This window comes from Musa acuminata, chromosome BXJ3-8 (genome assembly GCF_036884655.1).
Source record: "Musa acuminata AAA Group cultivar baxijiao chromosome BXJ3-8, Cavendish_Baxijiao_AAA, whole genome shotgun sequence".
NCBI lineage: Eukaryota > Viridiplantae > Streptophyta > Magnoliopsida > Zingiberales > Musaceae > Musa > Musa acuminata.
The window spans coordinates 49,352,611-49,379,598 of record NC_088356.1 but is presented as its reverse complement, the minus strand read 5'-3'; the positions used below and the strand labels follow the sequence as shown (position 1 = coordinate 49,379,598).

At 40.3% G+C, this 26,988-nt stretch overlaps 1 protein-coding gene and 1 pseudogene across 1 annotated transcript; both read right to left on the bottom strand.

Moving 5' to 3' along the window:
• Window positions 1-1,641: 1,641 nt before the first annotated feature.
• Window positions 1,642-8,492, bottom strand: LOC135644609 (uncharacterized; annotated as a pseudogene).
• A 9,144-nt stretch (window positions 8,493-17,636) lies between these two features.
• Window positions 17,637-23,982, bottom strand: LOC135644283 (uncharacterized). The gene is made up of 5 exons (XM_065161750.1): window positions 23,610-23,982; window positions 20,751-23,430; window positions 20,545-20,667; window positions 19,619-19,831; window positions 17,637-18,098 (listed from the first exon to the last, which is right to left on the bottom strand). The coding sequence occupies exons 2-5, from the start codon at window positions 20,916-20,918 to the stop codon at window positions 17,637-17,639; spliced, it is 966 nt and encodes a 321-aa protein (XP_065017822.1). The 5' UTR covers window positions 20,919-23,430; window positions 23,610-23,982.
• Window positions 23,983-26,988: the final 3,006 nt, after the last annotated feature.

Sequence of the window (26,988 nt, the reverse complement as noted above, 5' to 3'; positions counted from 1 at the left end):
TAGCATACAACGATTAAAAGGACGAAGCATCCCACACTAACACGAATCTTAAAAAAATACACCCGTTATTGTTAAAGCCTATGTCAAGAGGATTAGATTCGGTCTTAAACCCAATAAGAGTTGTTAATGGATCCAGATGGACCAATATCCTAATCGGACCTAATCCGGTAAATAGACAATATAAAACGATGCCAAATGGATCCTTGTATCGTATCGGACGTATCATTCATTAGGTGGCAATCGGATCTGACATATTAGTATTTGATTATTTTAATAGAAGAGAAAGGAAGATTGACGAGACAAAAAAAAAATTACACAAGCGGCTCTTTTTAGGATTTTGATAGCATACAACATTTAAAAGGATGAAGCATCCCACACTGACACGAATCTTAAAAAAATACACCCGTTATTGTTAAAGCCTCTGTCACGTGAATCATATTCGGTTTTAAACCCGATAAGAGTTGTTAATGGATCCAGATGGACCAATATCCTAATCGGACCTGATCCGGTAAATAGACCATCTAAAACGATGCCAAATGAATCCATGTATCGTATCGGACGTATCATTCATTAGGTGGCAATCGGATCTGACATATTGGTATTTGATTATTTTAATAGAAGAGAAGGGAAGATCGACGAGACAAAAAGAAAATTACACAAGCGACTCTTTTTACGATTTTAATAACATACAACGATTAAAAGGACGAAGCATCCCACACTGACACGAATCTTAAAAAATACACCCGTTATTGTTAAAGCCTCTGTGACGCGGATCAAATTCGGTCTTAAACCCGATAAGAGTTGTTAATGGATCCAGATGGACCAATATCCTAATCGGATCTGATTCGGTAAATAGACCATTTAAAACGATGCCAAATGGATTCTTGTATCGTATCGGACGTATCCTTGTATCTTATCGGACGTATCATTCGTAGAAGTCCTAATTTAGAATATTGACCATCTTTTCTCCTCTCCGGTCTATAGTCTTTTTGAGATTTGTCTGGAACCAAGATTTTATCGGTGGTGAATGATGACTGGGGGGAGACCAAAGGTGGTTGGAAGATTAGATTTTGGAGGAATCTTAATGGCATTTTCGCTATAGGATTATGACAACCTTCCTGTAGTTTGACTATATATTATTGCACGCTCTCTCTGGTTCTAATGATACCCCCAAGGATGAAGCTGGAATGTGAACGAGATATCTTTCCCGTTGCTTCTCCCCACAACATCTGAAATCATTTTGAGGTGACATTATAATTACTTCCCCTCCATCTTTAGCTTTTGTTTTTGGCTCCAACTAAAGTTAAAGGTTAAAGCTTTTGTTTGTTTATTCCCTAATAATAGAATCCTCTCTCTTTTTTATTTCTCCAATTGTTGAAGCTGTGGCTCATCATTTCCCTGCAAAATTTGTTGTTTGTTTAGAAGTGATTTTGTTCTCTGTTTGCCATTAGAGAAGGCATAAATTCTATTATTTATTATTGGACAACAATCTGCAGTGACAAAAAAAAAATTCTGCCACTTCCCCAGACAAGCAATACTTCTCCTGATAGAATTCTTCTCAGAATTGAACTTCTATGTTCATCTTACTGCTGCTCAGACTAATACAAAAAACTGAAGAAGCTACAAATGAGGTCTATTTTATTGCAACTTTTGCGTTTACATCACTTTTATCTTGGTGCAATTTTGATAATAGCAACTTCGACTTCACCAGCCTCGGCTGCATCCTCCTCTGTTCATGATCATATATAGACTGACCACTGTCACTTCAAACAACTTTTATGTGTATAAATAAACGTATAACATGAAACTTTTGATGCTTCTTTTGCTTATTTTGGAGAAATGCTTACAGCAAACTTACCAAGAGGTGCACTTCTTGAGTTCCTCAAAAACTAAATAACCGATGAGGTTACTATAAATGGCATCAGAGAATACCAATTTTAACTCGAGATATAAGTGCTAAATAGAGACGAAACAATTGCTTTCCAACTGCTGTCTTGCTCTCTTTCGAGTTAGAAAAACGCCCTCTTGCTGAAGCCAATGCGTCATCACCTCTCGTGTAACGTTCAGTTGATTGATCCACAACTGCCAATTTATCACCATCATCGTAATCTTTTACAGTAACATCTGATGTTGTTAACTCTATAGCTTGCTCAGAGTTGTTCTGAGTATGACTAGAAGTCTTGGCTTGGGTATCATCTTTCTCTGTATCCCGAGTATAATCTGTCTGTGCATTCTTCTCAGTAGGGCCATGTTCAGGTACCGCTGAAGTGCCTCCGGGTGGCTTTTGTTCCGTCCGTTTTGTGGCATCTTTTGACTGAGCACCAAAAGCTACATTCTCACCGAGCCCAAAGTAAAAATCGCTCAACTCACTCTTCTTGGTTACCTACATGAAGCAGTCATGTCGATTACATTAACTATTTAAAGAAAAGAAATGGCAGCTTCATAATGAAATTTAATGACCATGATAACCAACTAAAAAAGTAAAAGCATCAAAGAGAAGTGTGATCACTCCTGAGAAATAAAGAAATTGCTAGTCCCACTTAATTGCATCATAAAACAACTTATCACTCAAATACTAGTCAAATTTGAATTGCATCATTGCTGAAAGCAGCCATTTGAATTGGATTCGACATACAATAACTAGAAGCCTTCACTCATAATGAATCTTCTTGCACTATGGTTGATAACATAAAAGAAAATTCACATTAAGTTTCTATTAAACATGCGTATTGTCACCAGAATGACCAGACAGATTTTACTAGCTAAGCGTAAAAAAATTATGGTGCTCCATGTTTCACAATAACATGAGAACCATCATAAGTCTTGTCCTCTCCTAAGCCTTGCCCTAACTGATGTTAAAGACATGAACCATGCTGATCATAAGTTAGCCAGGTTGTCAAATCCACTCAAACCCTCAAGACACCTCACTGTGCTTCATACTTGGAAGATTATAGTTTATAAGACTACAAGTGTCACATATCTTAACACGATGTGATCTGATAGCCTATCTGACTAAACTGGGTATGAATCAAACCCATAACCAAAATTGTCCAAATTCTGATCTGATCAAGGTTTTAAAAATCGAGATGAAGGTCAAGACTGGGAAACAAGAAAGGGATAATAATGCAATAATTGGTTGGGACAATATGGTTGGAGTATTGGACAAAGATGATGATAGGATAAGGTCACAGAAAAATTAAAATCAATAAAAAAAACTAATATCTGATAAATTCAATTTTTATGGAAAAAATCAAAATTATCACCAAGCTTATATTAATAGATGACTAATATGTGAACCTTGGATGCAATACTTTTACCAAGGTCTCATTCCATGTGGCCAACACCAAATAGCATCTAATACTTGATAGCTAATATTACAATTCATCAATTAGCTAATAGATAAATTCAATAATTATGCTCACAAATGCAATACTCCCGAAGGCGAAATATACACTTAATAACTTTCATCACTATAAATCTACAAAAGTTATCGAAAGTATTTCTATATGATGTTAATACCAAAAGGATTTAAATTTAACAAAAGAAGATGACACAAGTATGTACAACAGGACTCGAAATTGGAAGCACATTCAAACAATAAATTGATAAGTTCTAATAAAAGTATTACCATGTTTCATGACCCCGACAAACTCATAGTTTTGGCTTCTCAAAAAAGTCCAGATAAACATACAAAAGGCAATTGCTGATGAGCTGATTCTACAACAATGAAGTGATTTTAAGCTTTTATTCTTCCACCTGAGAAAAACAAAATCAATTGTCGAATACACCACATTTTGTTGAACAGTGGATGTTTTTTATGCACAAAAGGTTGCATAAATTACATTACATATGCAACAAGAAAAATAAAGCAAAGCAGCAAAAAGAAAGATATGAGCCACTTACATCATCTCTTTCTTCACGAATTTGGCGCAGCCTCTCTTCGTCCAACCATTTTTCTTGTTCTGCTATCTTTTTCTTGTAGGCACTGGTTACAAACTTTTCCATATATGCAAAAAGGTGATCATCCTTGCTCCTCTCTTTCAGTAGCTTCCTCTCATAAACAATTTCATGTTCCCCCTCACGTTGTTTTGCTTTCTCCATAAGTGTTTCTATATACTTTGATCGCAACCAAGATCAAACACAGACATAAAATTTTTAACTTGCATTCTTAATCGTTAAGCACTCAAAAAATAAGGTCGATCCTCTCCTACAATTTAGGTTTAATACAAAAAGGATGCCGCCGAAAAAGAACTGCCGAATTAGGATTTTTGAATTCACATCATACTTGAACAAAGCACAATTGAAAATTAAAATGTTAATTATTGTGCCAAAGCAAACTTACAAAGTCCACAAAGCTTTACTTTGTATCCTATTATTGATCTGAATTTCAACCAAAATATAATTCAATACTCTTTGTATGAGAGATCGACTAACTTGAAAAAGAAAAAAAAACTGGAAAAGGTATCCCATGTTTATTTCAAGAAAGGAATGGAGAAGATACAATAAATAATCACCGTCACACCTGCCCCACCCTGAACACAAGAGGGAAAACCAATTTCAAAAAGAGTAATAAGGTGAGTTCGTTTTGTAGAGTATCCAACTTTGGGTACATATCTACTTGTTTTCTTCCTTTGAGAAATATTCTTGAAGCCCAATTATCACCGCCATAGTCTCATCTAAAAGATTACTTCTTTCAATTTGATCATTCGAAATGACCATAAAAGAAGAGCATAAAGGGGTCTCACATAAGATCGAAACGCAATTCCATGCGATTATCAGCGTAATCAAAAGGATCATGTTTTCATCCAAACGTAGGCAAAAGTGAAGTACCTTTCTCTCCGTTCGATCCTGAACCTTGGGGCGCGCAATCTTCCCCTTCATCTCATCGTAAACCCCGCCGTAGTCGAAGATTGAGGGATCCTCTTCCATTGCCTTTTTGTGCTACTCCTTGATCTACCAAATTCCACCATCAGTCAACCAACCCGCAAGTTCATTTACTCATCAATACCAGGAATAAAGAAACCATTTCAAGAAACCTTCTGGAGAGACTTATTCTTGGACGCCTGCCGTGAGATTTCCCTCTCGATGTCATCCTCGTCGTCGTCGCCGTCGAAAGCGAAGGCAAGAGGGGGAGGGCGAGGAGGAGCTGGCTTCGAGGTCTTCTGCGCCAGCGAAAATCGAAGTTGGAGTCCGTACTTCTTCATCCCTCTTGCAGAACAAATAAGAAAGTGATGGATCGATCTCCCAATGACGAGCTCCGAGCTCTTAAACAATTAGGGCTCAAGAAAAGCCCTAGTTCGCAGAACGAATCAATCATCGCTGGGCTCCAATTCGAAGGACTCACCGATTTGGTTGGATCAAAAACCCAAATAGACGCCGAAAACCCATGAATCCCGCATAGAACCACTCAAGATTCAGTTGGATGGTCCGGGGAAAAGGTCAAAAAGCCCTAAAATTCGACCTCCGATCGTTCCGAGTCCGGTATCCGATCGAAGCCCCACCAATATCGAATGAACCGAGGAAGGGAGTTAGCATACGCCTCGGGAGAGGATAAGTAATCCTAGGCCGACGAGGTGTCATGACAAAACTCTCTTACTCTTTCCGGCAAACGCGTTCAATTACCTGCCTTATAATTGGACAAGTAAAAGTGAGCATCGTGAGAGAGCGAGAACAACTCAACGACCTACCGGTTTTCCTGGCACAGATACGTATCAAAAAAGGGTGGAAAGCATACACAACGACGGTTTCATACAACACGTCATGTCAACAACAACAACAAAAGAAAAATCACCTTATTTGGATTTTTTTATAGTCGTTTTTGTGTTTCCATGTCATAAAAATCAATTTCTAAATAAAAATAAACTCTATTTAATCTTGGTTGAGTTGATTGGATCGTCAATTTTGTTAAGTTGAAATCACTGTTTAAAATTTTAAATTAAAATTAATAAATAAATAAATTTAATTTTTATAAATTATATTAATTTTATATCTAAGATGAGTCGAGATATTACAAATTCTACATAATCTAATTATGACCTGATGTATGTGAGGTATAATATTATGTCGTGACGAGTCATCTGACTTCGATATAATTAATTATATAATTATTAAAATATTTTAATAAAAAAAATATTATATCATTTAAAATTTTCTAATATGGTAAGAAAAAGCCTTGTAGAAGAGCATATCTCGGTGATTCACATACATTTGCTTAGGCAGAAATGGATCATTAACACCATATATAATAACATAACATAATTCTTCCTCTTTAATCTCACTGACGAAACCATCATGATTTAGTTTATATTATAAGTCCTCTCATCCAACCAACTCCCAGTTTATATCCAGCAAGCTATAGTAAAATTTAAGATAACCCTTTGTGGATATTATAAAAATAAAATCAAAAGAAAAAGAAAACAAATTAGAATAAGAAATTGATTCGATGAGAAATATTTCCACCTTGTGATACAAGAAGCTGCAATGACCATATAGGATTACAATTCGGATGATGCTAAGGCCATTGACTAATCATGGACTCTCCTGCAAATGCTGGATTAGAATGTTGACTTTTGATGAGTAAAACCTACTTCTGTGTCTCCTTTCTCATTATGCAGCATTCAAGCCATGTCTTTGATTTCAGAAGCTGCGTTTATTGTGAACATGTTCATTCTCCGGTTATATTATTCTAGATCCGATAATGTGATGATATTGCCAAAATATAAAATCCCTGAATACCTTTTAATTATATATATATTTATGAGAAATATTCATTCTAAATGTTGGTGAAGACCATGGCCTCTGTAGCACCAGCAAATTTGGGTCCAACAAAACCAAAGCTTGCACACATTGCGCTGTCCCATACACGGAGCTCTAAGACCATGCATGTCTTTTAACCATGTCACAGCTCCTTTTACCCAGCCAGATTGGCAGCGCACAGTATGCAGCCTGTTCTTTGACTTCTTTATCAGATGATTCCCCGCTTTGTTTCACTTTCTCTGAAACAAGCTGCAGCAATGGAGTCACTGCTTGTACCATAAATTAGATGAGCACAGTTGTTCGGTCGAACAGAGGGGCAGAGACAAGACAAACGAGTTGGATGTCTGTCTGATACTTTTTTGTTGGCCTCTGCTTTATCTCCACCAACACACAAGTAGAACTACTGTTCAGATGAACACCTGGAAAGCCACATCCGTCTAATGCTTCTCCGACCAATCTCTCTCTATATTTGAGGTTCTTTTAATGCTACACAACACCAACAAAATTAGATTTCTGTTCCTATTTCACGATTATTTGGTCAGTTGTGTCACCAGAGTCATCTCCATATATAATTACTGACGAAGAAAGCTGCCTATCGAGATAGGTAGCAGCTGAACAATGAATCCACATAAAGAAACAGAACTTGCAATGATGATGACACCAGAAACCTCTAGACATTACAACACAAAATGCACGAGACAATGAATCCAAGCAAAGAACCATGACATACAGTGATGACACTAAAAACTTGTATATATCATCACGAAACATGGCAATATGGCAATTCCATGCGATCATCAGCATAATCAAAAGGATCTTTTCGTTCAAACATAGGCAAAAGTGTACCTTTCTCTTCGTTCGATCCTGAACCTTGGGGGGCGCAATCTTCCCCTTCATCTCGTCGTAAATCCCGTCGTAGTCGAATCCTCTTCCATTGCTTTTTTGTGCTGCTCCTCAATCTACCAAATTCCACCAACAATCAATCAACCAACTCGCAAATTCATTTACTAATCAATACCAAGAATATGGAAACAATTTCAAGAAACCTTCTGGAGAGACTTTTTCTTGGACGCCTGCCGTGAGATTTCCCTCTCGATGTCATAGTCGTCGTCGTCGCCGCTGAAACCGAAGGCAGGAGGGGGAGGGCGAGGAGGAGCTGACTTCGAAGTCTTCTACGCCGGCGGAAATCGAAGCTGGAGTCCGCACTTCTTCATCCGTCGGGCTCACATGCTCTTCTTCTTCCCCTTCTCGGACTAACTACTCGGACAAAAAAGTACCCTAATTTCAGGCATTTGGTTTTTAAAGCCTCTCACGCGGAGGGGGAGTGGGCCGGGCTGAGGACGGGGCTGGAGTGGAACGATGTCGCCGTCTTTTCGCTGTCATGGGAGTCACGCGACGGGCTCTGCACGTAGTACACCGGCCGGGCGGGCGACGAGGGCGCGATGCTCGTGACCTCGGAGTCGGTCTTGGCGTGCATCTTTGGATCTCAGCAACCCACAATTGGCTCCTCCTCCTCCTCCTCCTTTCTCCCTTAATTTCTACCCTCCTCTTCGTTGGCCGGAGAAGTTTCCGCGTGCCAACGCTGGACTTTGTCGCTTTTTGTGCCTTACCGTGGGTTTCAGCATTAGTTTACAGAGGCAATGGTGTACGGGTAATTTAGTCTGTGTTCTTCGCTTGCGTCACCGCGGCGTGACACCCCACGTGCAGTTATTCGGTGACAGGTCACAGGTTAGCTGTATTCCTCTTTCCCCCCCCCCCCCCCCCATCCGCCCCACGAAACATTTTTCTTGTGACAGACAGCACATTACTTATTTCTACGAGGAGATGATGTTTTGTTTTCCTTGCAATGCGACGGTGATCGAAGCATGTGAGCACTGTCGTAGATTGTGGATCTGATAGCCAGTGAATCGACGAACGCGATTGGAGTTGATTCTGCATACTATATGCGATGAAGTCAATGCTGCACATGAGAGCAGACTCGACCTTGTAGAGCGCCACTAACAGTGTCCATTCACTTCTTTCCTTGCATGCATACACACTGTGTCAATTGTCAATGCATGGGAAATTGATTTCCCTCGTCTTAGAATTGTTGATCCTCGATCGAACAGTAGCCCATTACACGACGTGACAACTTGCAGGCATCAGCCACAGGCTGTAGGCTGCTGCAGGCTGCAGGCCGCAGGCCTTCCTACAGCCGCCGTGGACTTGTAACAGTCCACGAAGCTGTGTCTTCACAGTGCGAGCACATGGCGAACCGCTCGCAGGCTTTACAGCTGCACCAATAAAAAGGCCGGCGAACGAGTCGGAAGGTTCTCCTCCTCTTCGTATTCATCGCGTTGTTCACCGGTGTCGGTCTCGCATGGTTCGATCAACTCATTGTTCAACCAATGCAATGGAAATCTTTGTCCTCAATATATATATATATATATTTATGACCTTTAACCTCACGCATCAGAGTACACTCACGTGTAGTATCTATGCGACTTAACCGTGTGTTTCTTTCCTTAAACGGGATTCCGAACCGTCCACCAACCGTGGTGTGTTGTGCTTGTACACTACCGGTTGGATACAATCGTATGGATCAACGTGTCGTCGATTCGACTTCGACCTATTCTGCTACATTTGGGACCAAACTCCTGCCCGTGAGTTCAAATTTTGTAGATCTCGGCAATGTGGTTGGCCACCCTCGTACGAAATACATTATCTCATAACATGTTCTCTCCTCTGACATCTCTGTGACTCGGAAGACAAAAGCTGCAGTAGGCCATCATCCTCCCAAAAACTCCATTCCTTGGCTCTCCATCATCTCCATTTCCATCTTGCTCTGAAGGGCAGAGAGAAGACTGTAATCCAGTAATCATATTAGTGATCACAGTGATGCAGGTATGTTGTTATATCTCTGTTGTCGCTCAAATCTATCTTGGTTCAGAGCTTCAGCCCTCTATTGCAGCTGCTACCATTGCTTTTGCTGCTACTGCTCCATTCTCGCCTTCTTCCTTCGTCTTCTGCTGCTCAGGTTCTTTGCTACCCTCTTCTCTTCCGTCACCTTTCTCCATCTTTCCTCTTCACCTTTGGGTTTTCTTCTTCTCCGTAAAACACAGCTCGGTTCGATCTGCATGTCCAACGGGAACTGCGACGCCGGGTTGCATTGCGAGACATGTCTAGCCAACGGCAACCTCCGGCCCAGGTGTATTTCTTTAAGACCGAATCCGATCCGCATGACTGAGGCTTTAACAATAACGGGTGTATTTCTTTAAGATTCGTGTTAGTGTGGGATGCTTCATCCTTTTAAACGTTGTATGCTATCAAAATCCTAAAAAGATCCGCTTGTGTAATTTTCTTTTTGTCTCGTCAATCTTCCCTTCTCTTCTATTAAAATAACCAAATACCAATATATTAGATCCGATTGCCACCTAATGAATGATACGTCCGATGCGATACAAGGATTCATTTGGCAGGCATCCAAGAACAAGTCTCTCCAGAAGGTTTCTTGAAATGGTTTCCTTATTCCTGGTATTGATGAGTAAATGAACTTGCGGATTGGTTGATTGATGGTGGAATTTTGTAGATCGAGGAGCAGCATAAAAAGGCAATGGAAGAGGATCCCTCGGTCTTCGACTACGACGGGGTTTACGACGAGATGAAGGGGAAGATTACGCGCCCAAAGGTTCAGGATCGAACGGAGAGAAAGGTACTTTACTTTTGCCTACGTTTGGAAGAAAACTTTAATCTTTTGATTACGTTGATGATCGAATAGAATTACATTTCGATCATATGTGAGACCCCTTTATGCCTTTCTTTCATGGTCATTTCGAATAATTAAATTGAAAGAAGTGTCTTTTAGATGAGACTATGGCGGTGATAATTGGGCTTTAAGAAGATTTCTCCGGGGAAGAAAACTAGTAGATATGTACCCAAAGTCAGATTCGATTTGCACCTATTCGAGGCAAAAATTAGGGCACCTTCTTTTTGTCCGAGAAGGGGAGGAAGAAGAATCGGTGAGCGCGAGGGATGAAGAAGTACGGACTCCAGCTTCGATTTCCGCCGGCACAGAAGACCTCGAAGCCAGCTCCTCCTCGCCCTCCCCCTCATGCCTTCGCTTTCGACGGCGGCAACGACGAGGATGACATCGAGAGGGAAATCTCACGGCACGCGTCCAAGAACAAGTCTCTCCGGAAGGTTTCTTGAAATGGTTTCCTTATTACTGGTATTGATGAGTAAATAAAGTTGCGGGTTGGTTGATTGATGGTGGAATATGGTAGATCGAAGAGCAGCACAAAAAGGCAATGGAAGAGGATCCCTCGGTGTTCGACTACGACGGGGTTTACAACGAGATGAAGGGGAAGATTGCGCGCCCCAAGGTTTAGGATCGAATGGAGAGAAAGGTACTTCACTTTTGCCTATGTTTGGATGAAAACATGATCCTTTTGATTAAGCTGATGATCGCATGGAATTACGTTTCGGTAATATGTGAGATCCCTTTATGCCCTTCTTTCATGGTCATTTCGAATGATCAAATTGAAAGAAGTTGTCTTTTAGATGAGACTTTGGCGATGATAATTGGGCTCCAAAAAGATTTCTCAAAGGAAGAAAACCAGTAGATATGTACCCAAAGTTAGATTCGATTGCCACCTTTTCGAGGCAGAAATTTGGGTACCTTCTTTTTGTCCGAGAAGGGGAGGAAGAAGAGCCGATGAGCGCGAGGGATGAAGAAGTACGAACTCTAGCTTCGATTTTTGTCGGCGCAGAAGACCTCGAAGCCAGCTCCTCCTCGCCCTCCTCCTGCCTTCACTTTCGGCGACGGCGACGGCGAGGATGACATCGAGAGGGAAATCTCACGGCAGGCATCCAAAACAAGTCTCTCTAGAAGGTTTCTTGAAATGGTTTCCTTATTCCTGGTATTGATGAGTAAATGAACTTGCGGATTGGTTGATTGATAATGGAATTTGGTAGATCGAGGAGCAGCACAAAAAGGCAATGGAAGAGGATCCCTCGGTCTCGACTACGACGGGGTTTACGACGACATGAAGGGGAAGATTAAGCGCCCCAAGGTTCCGGATCGAACGGAGAGAAAGGTACTTCACTTTTGCCTACGTTTGGATGAAAACATTAACCTTTTGATTTCGTTGATGATCGAATACAATTACGTTTCGGTCATATGTGAGACCGCTTTATGCTCTTCTTTCATGGTCATTTCGAATAATCAAATTGAAAGAAGTGATCTTTTAGATGAGACTATGGCGATGATAATTGGGCTCTAAGAAGATTTCTCAGAGGAAGAAAACCAGTAGATATGTACCCAAAGTCGGATTCGATTGCCACCTATTTCAGGCAGAAATTAGGGTACCTTCTTTTTGTCCGAGAAGGGGAGGAAGAAGATCCGGTGAGCGCGAGGGATGAAGAAGTACGGACTCTAGCTTCGATTTTCATCGGCGCAGAAGACCTCGAAGCCAGCTCCTCCTCGCCCTCCTCCTGCCTTCGCTTTCGGCAATGGCGACGACGAGGATGACATCGAGAGGAAAATCTCACGGCAGGCATCCAAGAACAAGTCTCCCTAGAAGGTTTCTTGAAATGGTTTCCTTATTCCTGATATTGATGAGTAAATGAACTTGCGGATTGGTTGATTGATGGTGGAATTTGGTAGATCGAGGAGCAGCACAAAAAGGCAATGGAAGAGGATCCCTCGGTCTTCGAATACGACGGGGTTTACGACGAGATGAAGGGGAAGATTACGCGCCCCAAGGTTCAGGATCGAACGGAGAGAATGGTACTTCACTTTTGCCTACGTTTGGATGAAAACATTAACCTTTTGATTACGTTGATGATCGCATAGAATTACGTTTCGGTCATATGTGAGACCCCTCTATGCCCTTCTTTCATGGTCATTTAGAATAATTAAATTAAAAGAAGTGATCTTTTAGATGAGACTATGGCGGTGATAATTGGGCTCTAAGAAGATTTCTCAGAGGAAGAAAACCAGTAAATATGTACCCAAAGTCGGATTCGATTACCACCTATTCGAGGCAAAAATTAGTGTACCTTCTTTTTGTCCGAGAAGGGGAGGAAGAAGAGTCAGTGAGCGCGAGGGATGAAGAAGTACGAACTCCAGCTTCGATTTTCGCCGACACAGAAGACCTCGAAGCCAACTCCTCCTCGCCCTCCCCCTCATGCCTTCACTTTCGGCGGCGGCGACAACGAGGATTACATCAAGAGGAAAATCTCACGGCAAGCGTCCAAGAACAAGTCTCTCCAGAAGGTTTCTTGAAATGATTTCCTTATTCCTGGTATTGATGAGTAAATGAACTTGTGGGTTGGTTGATTGATGGTGGAATTTGGTAGTTCGAGGAGCAGCACAAAATGGCAATGGAAGAGGATCCCTCGGTCTTTGACTACGACAGGGTTTATGACGAGATGAAGGGGAAGATTGCGCGCCCCAAGGTTCAGGATTGAACGGAGAGAATGGTACTTCACTTTTGCCTACATTTGGATGAAAACATGATCCTTTTGATTACGCTGATCATCGCATTGAATTACGTTTCGGTCTTATGTGAGACCTGTTAGGATCAAGAGCACTAAGAGGTGGGGGGGGGGTGAATTAGTGCAGCGGAAATCTTTCAACTATTAAAACTTCGTTCGTTGATAAAAGAGATTTTGGTGTAAAATCCGATTCTAAGATTACTTTAACTTAAGATTAAGCGAGATGACGTTAAAGTAAATCTATGAAGGCGGTTTGCAGTTTATGATGGAAATCAGAATGCAAGCGCAAACTGAAATACGATGTTCATACGATAAAACTGGTTTACGTCTAAATGTCGATTCTAAAAATACTGAACTTTGAGATACGTTTTGTAAATGCGCAGAAGGCAATTTGCAGTTATAATTGAAATCAAAACGTAAACGTAAACTGAAATATGATGATCGTACGAAAAAGCTGATTTACGTCTAAACGCATATTCGGAAAGCTCTGAACTTAGAAACTCGTTCGTAAAAGCGTAGAAGGCACTAAGCTATTGAGGAGGTTTGTAGTAAAGATAAAATACTCAAAGTAAATAATGCAAACCGAGATTTAGAGTGGTTCGGTCAATCTTGGACTACTCCACTTTTGGCTTCCTCCACCGACGAGGTCATCGACGTCAACTAGAGGCCTTCCCTCAATAGGCGAAGGCCAACCACCATTTTACAGTTTCAGTCCTTAGGAGACAACCCTTACAGAAATTTTCTCTCCTCTCTTTACAACTCAGAACATGGAAGAACAGAGGGAGGAGAACTTTTGGCCTTTACAACAATTTTGAGCTCTAAGAATCACAGAGAAAAATCAAGATTTCGAGTGTAAGTTCTTGCTCTTTCAGTGCTGAATGAGTGGGGTATTTATAGGCCCCAACCCAGTTCAAATTTGGAGCTCAAAACTGTCAATTCCCAGAATTCTGGGATCAGGCGGTTGCACCTCTTGACTGGGGCGGTTGCACCGCCTGGCAGAGATCGAAGACTGAGCCTCTGGGCGGTGCCACCTCTGTCAGGGGCGGTTGCACCTCTCTGCCAGAGCTCGAAGACCGAGCTCAGGCGGTTGCACCTCCTGACTGAGGCAGTTGCACCGCCTGGCAGAGCTCGAAGACTGAGCTCAGGCGGTGCCACCTCCTGTCAGGAGAGGTTGCACCGCCCAGTCTCGATTGGAGATTGAGCCCAGGCGGTGCCACCTCCTGGCTGGGGCGGTTGCACCGCCCAGTCTCGCTGGGAGACTTAGCCCAGGAGGTGCCACCTCTTGGCTTGGGTGGTTGCACCTCCCACAGCAATCAGGGTCCGAATGGGTTGATCCATTCGACCCAATTTGGGTTTTTTAGGGGCCCAATTGCCCCAAGATTAAGTTAATGGGATCACCTCCCATTTCCAACTTAATCATTGTGCTAACTACGATAATTCCTAAGGCAATTTCTGCAGCTTGCTCCGGTGCGTCAGTCGATTCTTCCGACGAACTTCCGTCGATCATCCGATGAACCCTCGGTGATGCTCCTGCGGACTTCCAACAAACTCCTAGACTTGCGACGATCCACTTGGCGAGTTCCGACGAGCTTCTTTGGCAAGCTTATGGACTTCTCAGATTTGTTCCCATAGAACCTCCGACGACTGTCCGAACTTCCGTCGAACTCTCGAACTCCCAACGTGATCATTGTCTTGACTCCGGCGCAACTCCTGCTGCATGTCTTACTTTCATCGTAGTTAATCCTGCACATGTAAACAAAAGTTTCGATCGAGACAATTAATCCTAAGCAATTAACCAAGTTGTCCGGCATGTCTTTGGTCCCTCGACGCTTCGTCCGATTCTTCGGCGCATCGTCCTTTCCTACGGCCTATTGCCCAATCGGCCAGTTGACTCCGCAACTCCGATATCCTTGGCACAATACCCGCTCTTCTTGGTCCGATGCCCGAGTCCACGGCCCGAAGCCTTCTGTCGATACGTCGATCGATCCACCGGCTCGACGTCCAATCTTATGACATGTTCCTCCAGCACAACATGATTTTCCTGCTTTATTGTCTCATCCTGATCGAGGCATCCTGCGTCACCCAAAACGCAGATTAAATCATAAACATATATCAAGTAGTTTAATCATCAAAATACGAGATTCAACAAGACCCCTTTATGCCCTTCTTTCATGGTCATTTCGAATGATCAAAAGAAATACACTCATTATTGTTAAAGCCTCTGTCACGCGGATCGGATTCGGTCTTAAACCCGATAAGAGTTGTTAGTAGATCCAAATGGACCAATATCCTAATCGGACCTAATCTGGTAAATAGACCATCTAAAACGATGCCAAATGGATCCTTATATTGTATCGGACGTATCATTAATTAAGTGGCAATCGGATCTGGCATATTGGTATTTGGTTATTTTAATAAAAGTGAAGAAAAGATTGACGAGTCAAAAAGAAAATTACACAAGCGGCTCTCTTTAGAATTTTGATAGCATACAACGATTAAAAGGACGAAGCATCCCACACTGACACGAATCTTAAAAAAATACACCCGTTATTGTTAAAGCCTATGTCAAGAGGATTAGATTCGGTCTTAAACCCAATAAGAGTTGTTAATGGATCCAGATGGACCAATATCCTAATCGGACCTAATCCGGTAAATAGACAATATAAAACGATGCCAAATGGATCCTTGTATCGTATCGGACGTATCATTCATTAGGTGGCAATCGGATCTGACATATTAGTATTTGATTATTTTAATAGAAGAGAAAGGAAGATTGACGAGACAAAAAAAAAATTACACAAGCGGCTCTTTTTAGGATTTTGATAGCATACAACATTTAAAAGGATGAAGCATCCCACACTGACACGAATCTTAAAAAAATACACCCGTTATTGTTAAAGCCTCTGTCACGTGAATCATATTCGGTTTTAAACCCGATAAGAGTTGTTAATGGATCCAGATGGACCAATATCCTAATCGGACCTGATCCGGTAAATAGACCATCTAAAACGATGCCAAATGAATCCATGTATCGTATCGGACGTATCATTCATTAGGTGGCAATCGGATCTGACATATTGGTATTTGATTATTTTAATAGAAGAGAAGGGAAGATCGATGAGACAAAAAGAAAATTACACAAGCGACTCTTTTTACGATTTTAATAACATACAACGATTAAAAGGACGAAGCATCCCACACTGACACGAATCTTAAAAAATACACCCGTTATTGTTAAAGCCTCTGTGACGCGGATCAAATTCGGTCTTAAACCCGATAAGAGTTGTTAATGGATCCAGATGGACCAATATCCTAATCGGATCTGATTCGGTAAATAGACCATTTAAAACGATGCCAAATGGATTCTTGTATCGTATCGGACGTATCCTTGTATCTTATCGGACGTATCATTCGTAGAAGTCCTAATCTAGAATATTGACCATCTTTTCTCCTCTCCGGTCTATAGTCTTTTTGAGATTTGTCTGGAACCAAGATTTTATCGGTGGTGAATGATGACTGGGGGGAGACCAAAGGTGGTTGGAAGATTAGATTTTGGAGGAATCTTAATGGCATTTTCGCTATAGGATTATGACAACCTTCCTGTAGTTTGACTATATATTATTGCACGCTCTCTCTGGTTCTAATGATACCCCCAAGGATGAAGCTGGAATGTGAACGAGATATCTTTCCCGTTGCTTCTCCCCACAACATCTGAAATCATTTTGAGGTGACATTATAATTACTTCCCCTCCATCTTTAGCTTTTGTTTTTGGCTCCAACTAAAGTTAAAGGTTAAAGCTTTTGTTTGTTTATTCCCTAATAATAGAATCCTCTCTCTTTTTTATTTCTCCAATTGTTGAAGCTGTGGCTCATCATTTCCCTGCAAAATTTGTTGTTTGTTTAGAAGTGATTTTGTTCTCTGTTTGCCATTAGAGAAGGCCTAAATTCTATTATTTATTATTGGACAACAATCTGCAGTGACAAAAAAAAAATTCTGCCACTTCCCCAGACAAGCAATACTTCTCCTGATAGAATTCTTCTCAGAATTGAACTTCTATGTTCATCTTACTGCTGCTCAGACTAATACAAAAAACTGAAGAAGCTACAAATGAGGTCTATTTTATTGCAACTTTTGCGTTTACATCACTTTTATCTTGGTGCAATTTTGATAATAGCAACTTCGACTTCACCAGCCTCGGCTGCATCCTCCTCTGTTCATGATCATATATAGACTGACCACTGTCACTTCAAACAACTTTTATGTGTATAAATAAACGTATAACATGAAACTTTTGATGCTTCTTTTGCTTATTTTGGAGAAATGCTTACAGCAAACTTACCAAGAGGTGCACTTCTTGAGTTCCTCAAAAACTAAATAACCGATGAGGTTACTATAAATGGCATCAGAGAATACCAATTTTAACTCGAGATATAAGTGCTAAATAGAGACGAAACAATTGCTTTCCAACTGCTGTCTTGCTCTCTTTCGAGTTAGAAAAACGCCCTCTTGCTGAAGCCAATGCGTCATCACCTCTCGTGTAACGTTCAGTTGATTGATCCACAACTGCCAATTTATCACCATCATCGTAATCTTTTACAGTAACATCTGATGTTGTTAACTCTATAGCTTGCTCAGAGTTGTTCTGAGTATGACTAGAAGTCTTGGCTTGGGTATCATCTTTCTCTGTATCCCGAGTATAATCTGTTTGTGCATTCTTCTCAGTAGGGCCATGTTCAGGTACCGCTGAAGTGCCTCCGGGTGGCTTTTGTTCCGTCCGTTTTGTGGCATCTTTTGACTGAGCACCAAAAGCTACATTCTCACCGAGCCCAAAGTAAAAATCGCTCAAGTCACTCTTCTTGGTTACCTACATGAAGCAGTCATGTCGATTACATTAACTGTTTAAAGAAAAGAAATGGCAGCTTCATAATGAAATTTAATGACCATGATAACCAACTAAAAAAGTAAAAGCATCAAAGAGAAGTGTGATCACTCCTGAGAAATAAAGAAATTGCTAGTCCCACTTAATTGCATCATAAAACAACTTATCACTCAAATACTAGTCAAATTTGAATTGCATCATTGCTGAAAGCAGCCATTTGAATTGGATTCGACATACAATAACTAGAAGCCTTCACTCATAATGAATCTTCTTGCACTATGGTTGATAACATAAAAGAAAATTCACATTAAGTTTCTATTAAACATGCGTATTGTCACCAGAATGACCAGACAGATTTTACTAGCTAAGCGTAAAAAAATTATGGTGCTCCATGTTTCACAATAACATGAGAACCATCATAAGTCTTGTCCTCTCCTAAGCCTTGCCCTAACTGATGTTAAAGACATGAACCATGCTGATCATAAGTTAGCCAGGTTATCAAATCCACTCAAACCCTCAAGACACCTCACTGTGCTTCATACTTGGAAGATTATAGTTTATAAGACTACAAGTGTCACATATCTTAACACGATGTGATCTGATAGCCTATCTGACTAAACTGGGTATGAATCAAACCCATAACCAAAATTGTCCAAATTCTGATCTGATCAAGGTTTTAAAAATCGAGATGAAGGTCAAGACTGGGAAACAAGAAGGGGATAATAATGCAATAATTGGTTGGGACAATATGGTTGGAGTATTGGACAAAGATGATGATAGGATAAGGTCACAGAAAAATTAAAATCAATAAAAAAAACCAAAATCTGATAAATTCAATTTTTATGGAAAAAATCAAAATTATCACCAAGCTTATATTAATAGATGACTAAGATGTGAACCTTGGATGCAATACTTTTACCAAGGTCTCATTCCATGTGGCCAACACCAAATAGCATCTAATACTTGATAGCTAATATTACAATTCATCAATTAGCTAATAGATAAATTCAATAATTATGCTCACAAATGCAATACTCCCGAAGGCGAAATATACACTTAATAATTTTCATCACTATAAATCTACAAAAGTTATCGAAAGTATTTCTATATGATGTTAATACCAAAAGGATTTAAATTTAACAAAAGAAGATGACACAAGTATGTACAACAGGACTCGAAATTGGAAGCACATTCAAACAATAAATTGATAAGTTCTAATAAAAGTATTACCATGTTTCATGACCCCGACAAACTCATAGTTTTGGCTTCTCAAAAAAGTCCAGATAAACATACAAAAGGCAATTGCTGATGAGCTGATTCTACAACAATGAAGTGATTTTAAGCTTTTATTCTTCCACCTGAGAAAAACAAAATCAATTGTCGAATACACCACATTTTGTTGAACAGTGGATGTTTTTTATGCACAAAAGGTTGCATAAATCACATTACATATGCAACAAGAAAAATAAAGCAAAGCAGCAAAAAGAAAGATATGAGCCACTTACATCATCTCTTTCTTCACGAATTTGGCGCAGCCTCTCTTCGTCCAACCATTTTTCTTGTTCTGCTATCTTTTTCTTGTAGGCACCGGTTACAAACTTTTCCATATATGCAAAAAGGTGATCATCCTTGCTCCTCTCTTTCAGTAGCTTCCTCTCATAAACAATTTCATGTTCCCCCTCACGTTGTTTTGCTTTCTCCATAAGTGTTTCTATATACTTTGATCGCAACCAAGATCAAACACAGACATAAAATTTTTAACTTGCATTCTTAATCGTTAAGCACTCAAAAAATAAGGTCGATCCTCTCCCACAATTTAGGTTTAATACAAAAAGGATGCCGCCGAAAAAGAACTGCCGAATTAGGATTTTTGAATTCACATCATACTTGAACAAAGCACAATTGAAAATTAAAATGTTAATTATTGTGCCAAAGCAAACTTACAAAGTCCACAAAGCTTTACTTTGTATCCTATTATTGATCTGAATTTCAACCAAAATATAATTCAATACTCTTTGTATGAGAGATCGACTAACTTGAAAAAGAAAAAAAAATGGAAAAGGTATCCCATGTTTATTTCAAGAAAGGAATGGAGAAGATACAATAAATAATCACCGTCACACCTGCCCCACCCTGAACACAAGAGGGAAAACCAATTTCAAAAAGAGTAATAAGGTGAGTTCGTTTTGTAGAGTATCCAACTTTGGGTACATATCTACTTGTTTTCTTCCTTTGAGAAATATTCTTGAAGCCCAATTATCACCGCCATAGTCTCATCTAAAAGATTACTTCTTTCAATTTGATCATTCGAAATGACCATAAAAGAAGAGCATAAAGGGGTCTCACATAAGATCGAAACGCAATTCCATGAGATTATCAGCGTAATCAAAAGGATCATGTTTTCATCCAAACGTAGGCAAAAGTGAAGTACCTTTCTCTCCGTTCGATCCTGAACCTTGGGGCGCGTAATCTTCCCCTTCATCTCATCGTAAACCCCGCCGTAGTCGAAGATTGAGGGATCCTCTTCCATTGCCTTTTTGTGCTGCTCCTTGATCTACCAAATTCCACCATCAGTCAACCAACCCGCAAGTTCATTTACTCATCAATACCAGGAATAAAGAAACCATTTCAAGAAACCTTCTGGAGAGACTTATTCTTGGACGCCTGCCGTGAGATTTCCCTCTCGATGTCATCCTCGTCGTCGTCGTCGTCGAAAGCGAAGGCAAGAGGGGGAGGGCGAGGAGGAACTGGCTTCGAGGTCTTCTGCGCCAGCGAAAATCGAAGCTGGAGTCCGTACTTCTTCATCCCTCTTGCAGAACAAATAAGAAAGTGATGGATCGATCTCCCAATGACGAGCTCCGAGCTCTTAAACAATTAGGGCTCAAGAAAAGCCCTAGTTCGCAGAACGAATCAATCATCGCTGGGCTCCAATTCGAAGGACTCACCGATTTGGTTGGATCAAAAACCCAAATAGACGCCGAAAACCCATGAATCTCGCATAGAACCACTCAAGATTCAGTTGGATGGTCCGGGGAAAAGGTCAGAAAGCACTAAAATTCGACCTCCGATCGTTCCGAGTCCGGTATCCGATCGAAGCCCCACCAATATCGAATGAACCGAGGAAGGGAGTTAGCATACGCCTCGGGAGAGGATAAGTAATCCTAGGCCGACGAGGTGTCATGACAAAACTCTCTTACTCTTTCCGGCAAACGCGTTCAATTACCTGCCTTATAATTGGACAAGTAAAAGTGAGCATCGTGAGAGAGCGAGAACAACTCAACGACCTACCGGTTTTCCTGGCACAGATACGTATCAAAAAAGGGTGGAAAGCATACACAAAGACGGTTTCATACAACACGTCATGTCAACAACAACAACAAAAGAAAAATCACCTTATTTGGATTTTTTTATAGTCGTTTTTGTGTTTCCATGTCATAAAAATCAATTTCTAAATAAAAATAAACTCTATTTAATCTTGGTTGAGTTGATTGGATCGTCAATTTTGTTAAGTTGAAATCACTGTTTAAAATTTTAAATTAAAATTAATAAATAAATAAATTTAATTTTTATAAATTATATTAATTTTATATCTAAGATGAGTCGAGATATTACAAATTCTACATAATCTAATTATGACCTGATGTATGTGAGGTATAATATTATGTCGTGACGAGTCATCTGACTTCAATATAATTAATTATATAATTATTATAATATTTTAATAAAAAAATATATTATATCATTTAAAATTTTCTAATATGGTAAGAAAAAGCCTTGTAGAAGAGCATATCTCGGTGATTCACATACATTTGCTTAGGCAGAAATGGATCATTAACACCATATATAATAACATAACATAATTCTTCCTCTTTAATCTCACTGACGAAACCATCATGATTTAGTTTATATTATAAGTCCTCTCATCCAACCAACTCCCAGTTTATATCCAGCAAGCTATAGTAAAATTTAAGATAACCCTTTGTGGATATTATAAAAATAAAATCAAAAGAAAAAGAAAACAAATTGGAATAAGAAATTGATTCGATGAGAAATATTTCCACCTTGTGATACAAGAAGCTGCAATGACCATATAGGATTACAGTTCGGATGATGCTAAGACCATTGACTAATCATGGACTCTCTTGCAAATGCAGGATTAGAATGTTGACTTTTGATGAGTAAAACCTACTTCTGTGTCTCCTTTCTCATTATGCAGCATTCAAGCCATGTCTTTGATTTCAGAAGCTGCGTTTATTGTGAACATGTTCATTCTCCGGTTATATTATTCTAGATCCGATAATGTGATGATATTGCCAAAAAATAAAATCCCTGAATACCTTTTAATTATATATATATTTATGAGAAATATTCATTCTAAATGTTGGTGAAGACCATGGCCTCTGTAGCACCAGAAAATTTGGGTCCAACAAAACCAAAGCTTGCACACATTGCGCTGTCCCATACACGGAGCTCTCAGACCATGCATGTCGTTTAACCATGTCACAGCTCCTTTTACCCAGCCAGATTGGCAGCGCACAGTATGCAGCCTGTTCTTTGACTTCTTTATCAGATGATTCCCCGCTTTGTTTCACTTTCTCTGAAACAAGCTGCAGCAATGGAGTCACTGCTTGTACCATAAATTAGATGAGCACAGTTGTTCGGTCGAACAGAGGGGCAGAGACAAGACAAACGAGTTGGATGTCTGTCTGATACTTTTTTGTTGGCCTCTGCTTTATCTCCACCAACACACAAGTAGAACTACTGTTCAGATGAACACCTGGAAAGCCACATCCGTCTAATGCTTCTCCGACCAATCTCTCTCTATATTTGAGGTTCTTTTAATGCTACACAACACCAACAAAATTAGATTTCTGTTCCTATTTCACGATTATTTGGTCAGTTGTGTCACCAGAGTCATCTCCATATATAATTACTGACGAAGAAAGCTGCCTATCGAGATAGGTAGCAGCTGAACAATGAATCCACATAAAGAAGCAGAACTTGCAATGATGATGACACCAGAAACCTCTAGACATTACAGCACAAAATGCACAAGACAATGAATCCAAGCAAAGAACCATGACATACAGTGATGACACTAAAAACCTGTATATATCACCGCGAAACATGGTAATATGGTAATTCCATGCGATCATCAGCGTAATCAAAAGGATCTTTTCATTCAAACGTATGCAAAAGTGTACCTTTCTCTCCGTTCGATCCTGAACCTTGGGGCGCGCAATCTTCCCCTTCATCTCGTCGTAAATCCCGTCGTAGTCGAATCCTCTTCCATTGCCTTTTTGTGCTGCTCCTCAATCTACCAAATTCCACCATCAATCAATCAACCAACCCGCAAATTCTCGGACAAAAAGGTATGCAGATTCCAGCAACCCACAAATTCATTTACTCATCAATACCAAGAATAAGTATGCAGAATATAGTATGCAGATTTTCCTCTGGAGAGACTTGTTCTTGGACGCCTGCCGTGAGATTTACCTCTCGATGTCATGGTCGTCGTCGCCGCCGTCGAAACCGAAGACAGGAGGGGGAGGGCGAGGAGGAGCCGGCTTCGAGTTCTTCTGCGTCGTCATGGGAGTCACGCGACGGGCTCTGCACGTAGTACACCGGCCGGGCGGGCGACGAGGGCGCGATGCTCGTGACCTCGGAGTCGGTCTTGGCGTGCATCTTTGGATCTCAGCAACCCACAATTGGCTCCTCCTCCTCCTCCTCCTTTCTCCCTTAATTTCTACCCTCCTCTTCGTTGGCCGGAGAAGTTTCCGCGTGCCAACGCTGGACTTTGTCGCTTGTTGTGCCTTACCGTGGGATTCAGCATTAGTTTACAGAGGCAATGGTGTACGGGTAATTTAGTCTGTGTTCTTCACTTGCGTCACCACGGCGTGACACCCCACGTGCAGTTATTCGGTGACAGGTCACAGGTTAGCTGTATTCCTCTTTCCCCCCCCCCCCATCCGCCCCACGAAACATTTTTCTTGTGACAGACAGCACATTACTTATTTCTACGAGGAGATGATGTTTTGTTTTCCTTGCAATGCGACGGTGATCGAAGCATGTGAGCACTGTCGTAGATTGTGGAACTGATAGCCAGTGAATCGACGAACGCGATTGGAGTTGATTCTGCATACTATATGCGATGAAGTCAATGCTGCACATGAGAGCAGACTCGACCTTGTAGAGCGCCACTAACAGTGTCCATTCACTTCTTTCCTTGCATGCATACACACTGTGTCAATTGTCAATGCATGGGAAATTGATTTCCCTCGTCTTAGAATTGTTGATCCTCGATCGAACAGTAGCCCATTACACGACGTGACAACTTGCAGGCATCAGCCACAGGCTGTAGGCAGCTGCAGGCTGCAGGCCTTCCTACAGCCGCCGTGGACTTGTAACAGTCCACGAAGCTGTCTTCACAGTGCGAGCACATGGCGAACCGCTCGCAGGCTTTACAACTGCACCAATAAAAAGGCCGGCGAACGAGTCGGAAGGTTCTCCTCCTCTTCGTATTCACCGCGTTGTTCACCGGTGTCGGTCTCGCATGGTTCGATCAACTCATTGTTCAACCAATGCAATGAAAATCTTTGTCCTCAATAATATATATATATATATATATATATATATATATTTGTGACCTTTAACGTCACGCATCAGAGTACACTCACGTGTAGTATATACGCGACTTAACCGTGTGTTTCTTTCCTTAAACGAGATTCCGAACCGTCCACCAACCGTGGTGTATTGTGCTTTACACTATCGGTTGGATACAATCGTATGGATCAACGTGTTATCGATTCGACTTCGAACTATTCTGCTACATTTGGAACCAAACTCCTGCCCGTGAGTTCAAATTTTGTAGATCTCGGCAATGTGGTTGGCCACCCTTGTACGACATACATTATCTCATAACATGTTCTCTCCTCTGACATCTCTGTGACTCGGAAGATAAAAGCTGCAGTAGGCCATCATCCTCCCAAAAACTCCATTCCTTGGCTCTCCATCATCTCCATTTCCATCTTGCTCTGAAGGGCAGAGAGAAGACCATAATCTAGTAATCATATTAGTGATCACAGTGATGCAGGTATGTTGTTATATCTCTGTTGTCGCTCAAATCTATCTTGGTTCAGAGCTTCAGCCCTCTACTACAGCTGCTGCCACTGCTTTTGCTGCTACTGCTCCATTCACGCCTTCTTCGACAATTTACCAAACCTTAGCCATAATTATCCATCATACCAAAAAAGAAATGTCTACCACATCAAATTCTTCTACTCTGTCCGAATAACGTTCTCTTACCCTTTCTTCTGCTATCATCCTGTTGCTTTGTTACCATGTATGTGTCCTTAAGTTGGTCCCAATCCTTTATGGATCTGGGCAATTTAGTTGGCACAAAATAAAACCTCTGGTGAACCCTTACACTAGTTCAGAAAATTGATTCCAGGATCATTGGTTTTATCCTGAATTGGTCCAATCAGCTCGAGAAGTTTAGCACAATATGGGAACAACTCATTGACACTTCAGATGTTAATTGTTAGATGGTTTCTTCAATGAACGTGGACGGTGATATTATTTATAAGAGATTCACCTCTCCATATGACTGCCAAAAATGGAGGAGGAACTCAGTTATTCTTTTTTTAAAGAGAAAAAAGCAAATAAAACAGGGTTAAGAACACAATAAAAAAACATGCATGTACTACCGATCACCATGTCAACATCAAGGATTTTTGTATATGTCATGGTACACAATGAAGGCAGATTTAGAAAAATATAATCATCTTCAGAAGGCTAGATTTCATAAAAAAACTACATTTTAGTAATCTTTAGGCATAAATTTTATATATGACAATAAGTAGCTCCTGATGATCTTTGTCTGATGTTTTCATATATGATACATGATTAGCCAGAGCTAGACTATTAGAGTTTCTTTTCACAAGTAATCAAAGATGAAAATAGAAAGTTAGAAATTTTGGTGAAATTCAAAATTCATAAATTGAATATTTAGGGGATTTTATCTAGAAAATTGAGTAGTTTTTCTTGAACTTTCTGTTGTAGTTTCAAAAGTTGAGGAAAATAACAAGCTTTAAGTTTTTTTTTATTTTTAATTTTAATTTTTCCCCAAATTTAGGTTCCTTTAATATTTTAATTATTTTTATCTCAAATATGATGTTTTTATTACACATTGTCCAATTTGACCAACCTAATGCAACACAAATTTTTATATCCTTGAGCATTCAATCCAGTAAAATACTTTGTTCAAATTTCATGGACCTTTCTAAAAGCTCAAAATCATGCAATAAAATGTTCACTTTCGAGTCTTTGACTCTAATAGTTCCCTCGTGCGTGATTTCAAGTGTTCGTCAAATGTCAAAAGCCGTTTCGCACATAGAAATCCGATTGAACTCATTTTTGTCCAAAGCGAAAAATAAGGCATTCATAGCCTTTGCGTTTAAAGAAAAATACTTCTTCTCCAAATCCGACCATTCGTTCATCGGTTTAGAGGGAAGTTGAAAACCATTTTCAACGATATTCCATAAATCTAAATTCATAGAAATCAAGAAAACTCTCATTCGAGTTTTCCAATAAGTATAGTCCAATCCGCTAAACAACGGTGGACGAAAAACTGATAAGCCGTCTTGAAAGCCATGAAGAGCCATTTCTCGTGGGTGTAAATCCGAAATGAGAAAAACCGGGCTCTGATACCAATTGTTAGGATTAAGAGCACTAAGAGGGGAAGGGGGGGGGGGGGGGGGGGGTGAATTAGTGCAGCGGAAATCTTTTAACTATTAAAACTTTGTTCGTTGATAAAAGCGATTTCGGTGTAAAATCCGATTCTAAGATTACTTTAACTTAAGATTAAGCGAGATGA